The 10444-nt window shown below is 42.7% G+C and overlaps 1 protein-coding gene across 1 annotated transcript; it reads left to right on the top strand.

Moving 5' to 3' along the window:
• Nucleotides 1-1350: 1350 nt before the first annotated feature.
• Nucleotides 1351-7565, top strand: TMEM254 (transmembrane protein 254). Its single transcript, XM_086752731.1, has 4 exons — nt 1351-1533; nt 2860-2963; nt 4193-4252; nt 6206-7565. Exons 1-4 carry the CDS (start codon nt 1423-1425, stop codon nt 6324-6326), a joined length of 396 nt encoding a protein of 131 aa, XP_086608857.1. The 5' UTR covers nt 1351-1422; the 3' UTR covers nt 6327-7565.
• Nucleotides 7566-10444: the final 2879 nt, after the last annotated feature.

Raw genomic sequence — 10444 nt, 5'->3', positions numbered from 1 at the left:
TCAATGTCTCCTCTACCCTGTCAAAGTCACTGTCAAGCAAACAGGTAGCAAAGCTCTAAAGACAGCATGAGACACCCTTCCCCGACATTTCTATCTGTGGGCAGCTTTCCCAAGGCCCTAGTGACTTATTTGGACAAGCCATCACCGAGTCCAAAGTCCCCAAATGGCATGGAGTAGAAAATACTGGATTTAATATGCTTTAAATTGGTAGTTTTCAAAAGGGAAGGTATTAAGTAGCATTCTAGGGGTGTCTCATATATATATTTATATAATATAGCATTGTATATATGCATATTTATATGCATTTTTTTTACCAGGAGTAGTTCAAATAATTTATTTAATATAAAGCATGGATTTCAACGTGTTTTATAAGCAGTTAAATCTCAGACACAGAAGAAATTAACTGGGACCCTTCTAGCTCCTCTTTTAGTTTAGTGACCTGAGGGCATGATGTGTGTAGGCTTGGCCTGCCCCAGCCCAGCTGAGACCCCCTGGACCCCCAGTAATTCTTCCCAGGGCTCCTCAGCCCGTTGGAGTCCCTGTCCCCCCGAAGTCCGAACTGCTGAGCGACAGAAATGTCACTACTTGTTTATTTCAGCCCGGGGGGAGAACTGCTGCCAGTCGGTAACCCCCGGGTGGGCAGCAGAGACCCGTCCTCCGCGCCGTCCCGAGCCCGGTGGCCCCCTCGGCGTGGGCCGTTGGCCTCACTTTCCCTCCCTTTGTGACTGTTCACCGCTTGTGCCGCAAGAGAGCACTCGTGGGTTGTCTCCGGCGCCCTCCACCGCCCAGCCGGGAGCGAGGGGCGGGTTGTCACGGCCTGACTTGCTCCATTTTCTGCTTTTTCTCCATCCCTAAACCAGACTGCTGTAGTCGACTTGTAAAGCGTTGAGCTGAAAAGCTCACCCCAAGTTTTGCGTCGGGTTTCGTAAGCGGCGGCCCTCCCTCTCCTGCCCCAGGGGCCGGGCCGCCCTGGGGCCATAGCCGGCTTCCTGGCCACCCACTCGCACGACACCACCCTGGCAGAGCCGCCGGGGCCGGGGAGAGGCGGCCGCGGGCGGGCCGAGCGGAAGGGCCCAGGTGGCCGCCGGGCACGGCGCGCTCCTGCCCGCGGCACCACGGAGCCACCACCGCCCGGGTCACCGCGCCGCCCGCTGGTTGCAGGTGACGCCATCGGCCGCTTCAGGTTACTTGGGACGCAGCCGAATTAATGGCTACCGACAGGCGGCCTGGCGCTCCCTACGCCCGCCCCAACCGCATTCCTCGGCCGCACGGCTTTCCCCGCCTCCCCGGCAGCACCGATTCCCCCCCGCCAGGCGCAGTGGCATCGCCCGCCTGTCACCGGCGGGGCGGCCCTGGCCCCGCCCTCCCCGAGCGGCGGCCTTAGCGGCGGCGGCGGGGACGCGCGGCGGCAGAGCCGGCAGGATGACGGCGGCGGCGGCGGGCGGGGAGCGGCTCCGCGATGGCAGCTGCCACTTCCAGCGCTCCCGGCTGATCTGGATGATGGCCATCACCTTCGGCATGATCGTCCTGGGCGTAAGGAGCGGCGGGAGGCGCAGGGAACCCCGGGCGGGCGGGCCTGCAGCAGCTCCCCGCCACCCTCGGAGCTGGAGCTGCAAAACTCGGGGGCCGGGTCGGGACCTGCGGGGGTTCGCTGCTGCCGCGGCCCCGGCGGCCCGCAGGCCTCTGTAAACAAGGCGCATTTACAAGTGATGGCTTTAGTTACAGACTGTGTTAACCGGCAGTGGTGTTGGCTGGTTCGGTCACCATGGTGTCTTAATTTCTAGAAAATGGATTCAGCTTACTGGAGGGGGGAGATTAATAGCAGTTTTGATGTATCTGATGAGTTTATGAACTCATCCATTGACTTCCACGTGTTGCAGTTTTTCTTCTATTTGCATGGATTTTCTACACATAAGAACCACCACTGAAAAAATGACAGTGGAGGCAGGCCACGCAGCTCACAAAACAGCTTTTGGACCGTTTGAAGAAACAGAACGAGCTTTAAGTAGATTCCCTGTTTAAATCCATCGTCTTGCCACATCCGTGGCATAGCCAAACTTACATACAGTTAGAAGCTGCAGCGTTGATACCAGAGGAAAGATGAGACAGTGTGAACTTTGTCCCAGCGTGGTGTTTACCTTACATCCACAGTGGGCTCTAAAGTGCACAGCTCACTGACTCCCCACTTCCCCTCAGCTTCTTCAGATAAAGGCAGGCAGTGGTAAGCACTGCGGACAACTCGGTGACAGGAAGGATACCTGAACACTGCATGCATCTTTGTCTTGGGCTTTGTGCTCAATTACCTTTTCTGCCTTCGTCAAAATAGAAAAAAAATCTGACATTTTCTTTTTTTAAGGGACAAAAGAAAGACTGAGCCCCTAATTACAGATTAATAGTTATTTCTCCTTCTCAGTCTAGTCATTGTTTGACTTCTTCAGGTCAGTTGCATCAGATTAACTTCTTCAGGACAGAGACAATGTATTTTTGCTGCTACCGTGTGTAGTAGGTAATGAGCTTACAACTTAAGTGCTGCTTAATGTGCGGATGCACTCTTGGTACACAGACATTAACCTTAAACTTATCACCTTGGCATCTTGTATGTCAAGGAAAAGACGTTTTATAGGTTTGAATCTTCTTAAGTAAGTGTGCTTAGAAGGCTCGTGGTCTTGTTGAAGAATATGGGTCTTGGACAAGGTTAATGGAATGAAAGAGTTGGAATACTATGAATAGATGAGCCCTAAATAATGTTCAGCAGACCTGGGGGAGGCAGGAGCAAAAATAAAGCTAACATGAAGGTTAAAGTGATGGAAATTCTACCTTGAAGTAAGCTAACTAAATTTTTTTTTTTCTTTTTTCAAGTGGGTAACACTTTGGCCTTCAACTATACCTTATAGTTACTTGGGAATATTTGGCAGCTTCCTTAATTATTTAGTGAAAAACCACCACAAGTGGGTATGCTATGGGTAAGTTATATTTGACTGTATAATTATTTTGCATCTCTCCTGCTGCCTCTAACTCTTCTGCTTAGTCTATGTTAACAAGCTTTCCTGTAACCCAGTTGTTAATTACATTTAAAGAGCTCTCTTTTCAAGCTCATTACAACTAAGGGTGCAGGGTAATAAGTATGTAGAAGACTAGACAGGCTAAGACCAGTATGAAAGTTTAAAAATTCAACTCTGAATTTGTCATCTGAAAGAAGAAAAAAAAAAAAAAAAAAGAAGATACTACCTTTGGAGACAGTTATTAGTCCATGTTTAAACATATATTTGCAACACCTCCTAAAAGTGGTTCTTTTGTCAAATTGTTACTAGAGTAGCTTAATTCTTTCTTGGAGAGTCTTCTTTTTCCAGGTTTGGTTAAGGAACATTTTCTACCCTGCTACTAACTTGATTCTGTCCACATGAGAAATAACTGGCCGAACGAACTACATAGTGCTAAGTTTTGCTGGGTTACAGCATTTAGGTTTTGTTATTTTAATTAACAAAAGAGCTAGGAAACATTTCCCTGTAACCAGGTCTGTCACTTGCTGTCTTCCTGTAAAGACAGGAAGACAGCAAGACTCTCTTGTTTATTTTACTGTGCATCATGTTGAAGATAAACCTTCATCTTTGCTCAGAGCATCTTTTGCTTTAGCAAGGTGTTGAATTCATCTTAACTGAATATCCTGTGTAGCTTTTTTTCATATAGAAACTTTTTAAAAAAAATTTATAGACCAAGTTTGGCTAATCAAGTCATATTATATATTCTGAATCTATACACACAGTTGTTTTTATAGAACTAAATCTATAAAAACTTGAGTAACTCATTAGGACCACTGAAAGTACTTGTGGAGGTAAGGAAGATAGATTTTGCACACTTAACTAAGATTAACTTGTACTGGTTTCACTAAGCATTTGGCCTTTTGCCTTAACCTAAATGCTGAAAGTTTTGGAAACATGCAGTGAATATTTAAAATGGCAGGTCCAAGCATATTGCGTGAGTTGTAGTTCTTCTAACTTTCTCAGTGGACTTTAGTTTCTTTTAAAGACTACACATGATTTTTTTTTTCTAAGATAAGAAATACACCTCACTTTCTAGGTTAAAGTGAGATGTCACTTCTGTGCTTCCAGTTTTACTTTCTCTGCATAATGCATGTCAGATGCAACAGTCTTCCTAATTTTCAACAAAATAAGGCGTGTTTTCTTTTCATTAGGTTCTGGGTATCCTGGTTGATTCATGTAGTAGAAGCCTTCTACGGTGTTAAGTTATGCCAGTAAGTTTTTCCCCCCCCTCACCCCAACAAAGATTCTCTGAAAAGGATTTCTGATATGAGCAACGTAAGCTGCAGACTGACTTTGGTGGTTCTCAGCAGCAATATTAGTTCAGAGGATACCAATAAAATTCTTGCTGCGGTGATAGTTTGCTGTCCTCCACTAGAGGTTACTGCAAATTCTGCTAGTAGTTACTGTTGTACAGGGTGGCAAAAGGAAAGGATGGCAACTTGCAGAACTGGCAGCAGCAAGATTTGCCAGAGCTTGTCTGTCTGCCTCTGAACTCATTGTTCACTGGGTAACATTGCACTTTAGGAAGCAGAGGGAAGAGTAGATAGTGTAGAAATAGTCTGGTAACTTCAGGTGTGATAATTTCATCAGATCTTGCCTCATCAGAATTTTGAGACTGCTAATTACCTGCTTAAATGATTGCATCTATATTGTGAGAATACAATTGGACACTTGTGACTGTGTAAGATCTACTTGTATCTGCAGGTTTGCAGGATAAAATACTTTGAGTAATCAGACTATAAAAGTGAGGCCAACTAAGTCTTACGTTAGGATAACAAAGTATTTGGAAAGGTATGCTGTCCAAACACATCATCCTTATGTTCATTTGAATTTTGTTTGTAATAATTCAGAAGACTGTAGATACTGGTTTTCATGCTCTACAGAGTAGATGGCCAGTCTGATTGACATGGTAAAGAAGTTTTAGAGTAGTGTTAAAGCCCAGAAGAAAGCGTGAGCTTAGATTGCCTGCCTATCTTCTCTTCAGGCATGAGCACCAAAGACCATATACTTTATGCTGATGTAGAAGTGATGTCTACTTATGAACATCACAAGGAAGGCATGAGGAAGAACTAGGGAGGAAGCAGATACAAATTGTTAATCTGTAGTAGTACCGTCACTGGCTGTTGGCCTGAACTTCTGCGTATGGTCTCTTCAAGTAAGCTTGCTGATTATATGAGCAGGTACATTTCTTAAGCCCCAGTTTTCCGGTTTCTGCGCTCATTTGAAAACACTACAGCTGGGGTTATAGAAACGTTTTTCACAGTTGTTAAGACAATTTAGGAAGGAACATTGAGAAATGTTGTGTTAATCGACACTTGCTTCATAATGATTTTGTACATGTAGAGGCTATGAGCAATTAACAGCTGAAGTGTTCTAGCAAAGGTCGGTAGAGGGAGCTCCCTTGTAAACTAAAAAGTTGGAGCACAGTTGTGCTTGACAAAATTGTTTGCTGGAAATGTGAAATCTGTTGGTTTTGCTGTCATGTTTATACTCATTCTTTTCTCTGAAAATTCAGTAGAATTTCTCAACAACAGCGAAGTGGAGGAAAAAGTGACATTTTCTGTAACGTACAGGAAAATTCACATATGCTAAGTTAAAACTGACATAGGAACGTCTGCTTCATAAATCAAGTCAGGTGTCTTCAGCCCCCATATCTGTTTTTCTAGCCACAAGTTCAGGTGACTGCGTCTCCATTCTGCATTGCACAGTAATTGTCAGGCCTCTTTGCCCTGCTAGGGTACAGTTTGCCTTCAGGGACTGCAGTCAGCAAGGAGCTATATACAGACGTGTGTTAAGATTAGTATTAAGCTACTCTAATTTCTTTGTTCTTTGAACATAAACTTCTAGGATAAGTCATTTCAAAGAGCATAGACTGAGATTGCAATTTATACATTATTGAGGAAATTGTATGCGTGAAATCCCCGAAAGAACCTTTGTTCTATAGATCACTTTAAATTCACTAACATCACAAGAACTGGTATGTTTAGTTAGCACAGGAAATAAGTCTCAGTAGATTGAAATTAATGATACTAAGTCCAAATGTTCTAACCAAGTCTGATGTATCAAGGATGGGTAGAAATATCTAACCTTACTTAGTAAGTATCACTGTGTAGTCTGCAATGCCAAGTTTTTTGACACATTTTATGCTTTTGCTAATGTTACAGATCTAAAGGAATCACCGACCCGGCAATTCAGTTTCAATGGTTCATCCAGACACTTTTATTTGGGTACGCTTCCTTTGGTCTTCTGGTGTCTTACAAACCTTCAGCCAGGAAGCACTACTAGAAGACAGTGAAAGAAGTAACTTCTCACATTCTTCACCCTCAGTTTTCGGAAGATAGCCTCACTTACGTGTCTAGGTGCTGTAATTACCTAAATTACATTCCTGCTACATGATGCAGTGCCGTTCTACCCAAGTAACTCCGCTCTTACTAAACACGACAGTTGTAATTCTCGGGGCTCTGCGGATAGTTCAGTAGAAATTCAGCCCTTCAGTCTTGGCACTGCCAAAGTTTAATCCCATTTATTTTGCAAGAAGCCAAAAGTTGCTCCTTTGCAGTTCTTGACATAGACTATATACTCTGATTGTCATTGAAAAGTCCTTGGCAGCTGGTAGTAGTGGTTGATAAATTACCTTAGCATGTGGAGGAATTTTCTTCTACAACAGGGAGAGTTATTTACAGCTACAAAGCAACTTGCACCTGTTTTGGGATAGGATTTAAATTTACCTATATTTTCTCTACAGGACATTTTGCTTGCTTTTTGTTGTTGTTATTAGAGCCTGGTCTTTGTACTTTGTTTTGTCAACTTATTTTCTTCCACAAAGGACAGACCACTTTATTGCTGCAAGGCACATTAAAAAGACCAAGTCTCAGTTGAGGTGCAGTGGTGAGCTTAGATACATACAGCACTTGAACTTGGTTTAATACATGTGCCTTACATTTCATGCAGCATGGAGTCATAGAATAGTTTGGGTTGGAGTGGACCTTTAAAACATGACCTCATCTTTTGAATGAAGATTTTAATCTTTTGAGTTAGCATAAAGTAGTGATCCTGTAGCTTTGAGGGCAGCTTTTTCAAAAAGTAATTTATTATCCAAGAAAAAAAAAAAATCAATTAGCATTCCAAAACCTAGCTGAAAGTTTTGTATATATGAATGAAATTAGATGTAGTCAGTAAACATACACCATGATTTCCCAGATCCTGATGTCCAAAAATCTATCGTTGAGAGACCACCTTAAGCACCCCTCAGAGCACTTCCTGTAGGTGTAGTGAGCCCTTGATCATATTGTCTTTTAGTTTTGAATATTTGAACAAGAATTTAGCACTTTTAAAAGTAATAACTATTTAAAATACTAACTGTAGCGTGGGGAGAGGTTTTACCACACCACCTGTGGTGCTACTGTTCTGGAAGAAAGGACAATAAAAGGTTGTTCTTGCTCTAATGAAGAGCTCCACAAGGCAGTAACAAATAAACTTATGCCTTGTGCAGTACCTGCAGACTGTAACACTTCTGATGGAGAAGTTTTAAATGGGAAACTGATAACATTAACATTTTGTAGATAAATAGAAACTCATGTTTAGTGGCTAGAAATCCAACAGGAATGCCAAGAGCCCAAGCTATGTTTTACTGTGTAACCTTTTATCTTAGTCTGTGACCCTGGAATAAAGATTTTAAAATAAGTTAACTTGTTGTTTTCTTTGTAATTTATCCTGGAATTAAATGTCTATACAAAATATATATGCATCCTCTTTGCATCACTATCAATATTCACACTTGGAACATAAAGGATGAGCTGGCTGCATGCTTTCCAGAGTAAATCTTACAGGAGTCTGCTGTTTCTAACAGGGCGCAGTACTGATGTGACTTGTCTCTATGGCGTGGGGGGGGGCGGGGATTCTCCATGGCACTAAGACACATGTAGGTATAATACTTGGTGTTTCAAGATGAATTCTAATTGAATACTTAATGAGCATTAGCTTAAGAATATGAAGGGACAAAAGGAATAACTGAAGTTCAATGTTTTCATGACAGTGTTCCTGTACAGAGGAAAAGGCGTAATCATAATACCAAGGCTAAAGGCTCAGGAAAGGTGCTTAAAGACTTTTTTCTTCTTCATAGCTATTTTTGTCCTTGTTTCCCACTGTTCACTTTCCATCAGTGAAGCTGTAAATAAGGTCAGAACTACCACCTTCCCACCGTGGGTCTGCACACCAAGCACTTGTTGTGCTCGCCATACAGCTTTCACAGCCCTTAAGCAAGGGCTCTGGAACAGCTGTAGCTAAATCACAGCTTTGACAAGTTGACAGCTGACTGTTAGACTCGACAGAAGTAGAAATGCTTCTTTTCAGAGAGGCAAAAATAAAAGCTTCCTCAGAGCCCACAGAAGCTATACATTTATTTATTTATTTATTTTTAAAGTATTCAATTTATAACTGCCTTAGTTAAGAAATATTTCCCAGTTAGAACAAGTTTTATCCGGACACTGCTGGCATCAGCAGATTTTGAAGCCTCTCTGGGTTTTTTTTGTTTGGTTTTGGGTTTGTTGTTGGTTTTTTTTGTTTTGTTTGCTTGTTTTTTTTAAGCTGGGCAGATCTCAGCAGCTTCTCTGTTTGGAGGTTGTTTGGCGTTGCTTATCAAACTTTTCTAAAAAGCTGCTACATTTAAACATTTTATCTTCCCTGCCCTTGCTTGGCAGCAGTTCAGTTTTTCCGTTTGTTTAGAAACCAAGAAATATTGACTCTCAGCCTCTGTCCCAGAGCTGTAAGCAGCACAGGTGCCTGCTTTCTAATGTTTTTGAAACCCATGAGATTCCCAACTCAAAATTTAAGACACATGAGATAAAATGCTGACTGGCTTTCAACGTAAAATACTCTTGATGAAAAGAGAGAAACCTGCAGAATGATAAGATTCAAAATAATACTGAGATACTATTTCTGAATATTTGTTTACGGTGTCCCTAACATCACAGCAAGATAAACACACCATAATACTTTACAAAATTATTAGTTTAAAAAAGCCATCAAAAGCGTGAATCCAGGTCACCAACTCACTCAGCCCAGAGAGACACATGCAGTCATGGCTAGTAACAGGCTCTTCAGCAACAGTGCTGGTTACACCAGGCATAAGCATTTCTCCAGGCTATCTGAACAGTGACAATAAATGGTTGCTCCCAATCGCATAGAGCAATTATTTCCACTGCAATCAAAATACCCTTTCCACAACAAAAGGGAAAAGCGACAAAAGTGTACCCTACGTTCTTACAGCAGCTCAAAGGCTAGGCTGTGTCAAACCATCTCCCACAACACCCAGCCCACCCAGCCTGCCAAAACACTTGCAAATGTTAATACTTCACTGTAAAAAAAAAAGAACAAAAACAAACAAAAAAAAACCCCAACCAAACAAAAAACCCAAAACCCCTAAAAAAACCTTTCAAAATATTACTTCCCACCAAAAGGAAAAAATCAAATGAGACTTACAGGAGAGCTTTTACTATTAAAGACACCACTAAATAAGAAGGTAAATCACCAAGAAAGCTAAGCTGAGATTAAGAAAGGTTTTTCAGGATGGACATTTCTGCCAACTAGACTGTTGACAGTACTGAAGAGAAATAAATACTGCATAGCCATCCATTCCAAATTTAAGGAAAAAAACCCCAAACTTTGATGTGAAAGCCTATGAGCAAAACTCAGTATGGTTTATGCTAATAAAACAGATACCAGGAAAATTTAAAACAAAACAATAATCACCATTAAAGATGTTGAAATGCGTGTAATATACTTGAAGCAAGGCAAGTAATCCAGATCAACACGTTGGCAAATCACTGCTCAGATCAAGCTCTGCTGGTGAGAAGCTGGGTCAGGAAATGCAGCATCAGCTCAGAAACTTTGCTGAGCCTGAGCAGAGGCAATGAGATCTCTCCCAGCTCTTTCCATGAGCTCTTTCTAAAGCCTCCAGGGCTGTAGCTCATTTTCACGAGGGAGTGATGAAAAACCTCTCTCAGAAACACAATATGTTGTCTCTCTTTGCCTCTCTCACGCTGACCTAGATTTTTCTAAACACAGGAGGAGTCCACTGGGCCAGCCTTTGGAAATACCCAAATGTTGGTTCGTTAAGGACATTTAATTTACCCTGGGACTGGGCAGCTGGTCTCCGGAATGGCGACAGGGCCCAGTTAAAGCTGGGGGAGCGGCCTCCTTGACTGTCGTCCTAGAGCCTGCACTAAGTTTGACCACTGTAGGCAAGGTCCGTGGAGTCCTACAGCCTGCTGCCAGTGGGCATTCCGGCACAACCTCTGGGGTGGGGAGGGGGGCAGAAATTGCAGGCCTTCCCCAGAAATACGGTAGATTTTAAAGAAACATGTTATGGGAAGCAACATCTAGCTCACTGATTGTAAGGCTTC

Source organism: Chlamydotis macqueenii, chromosome 7 (assembly GCF_036417535.1).
Source record: "Chlamydotis macqueenii isolate bChlMac1 chromosome 7, bChlMac1.mat, whole genome shotgun sequence".
NCBI classification, from domain to species: Eukaryota; Metazoa; Chordata; class Aves; order Otidiformes; family Otididae; genus Chlamydotis; species Chlamydotis macqueenii.
This window is presented reverse-complemented; position numbering and strand designations above follow the sequence as displayed.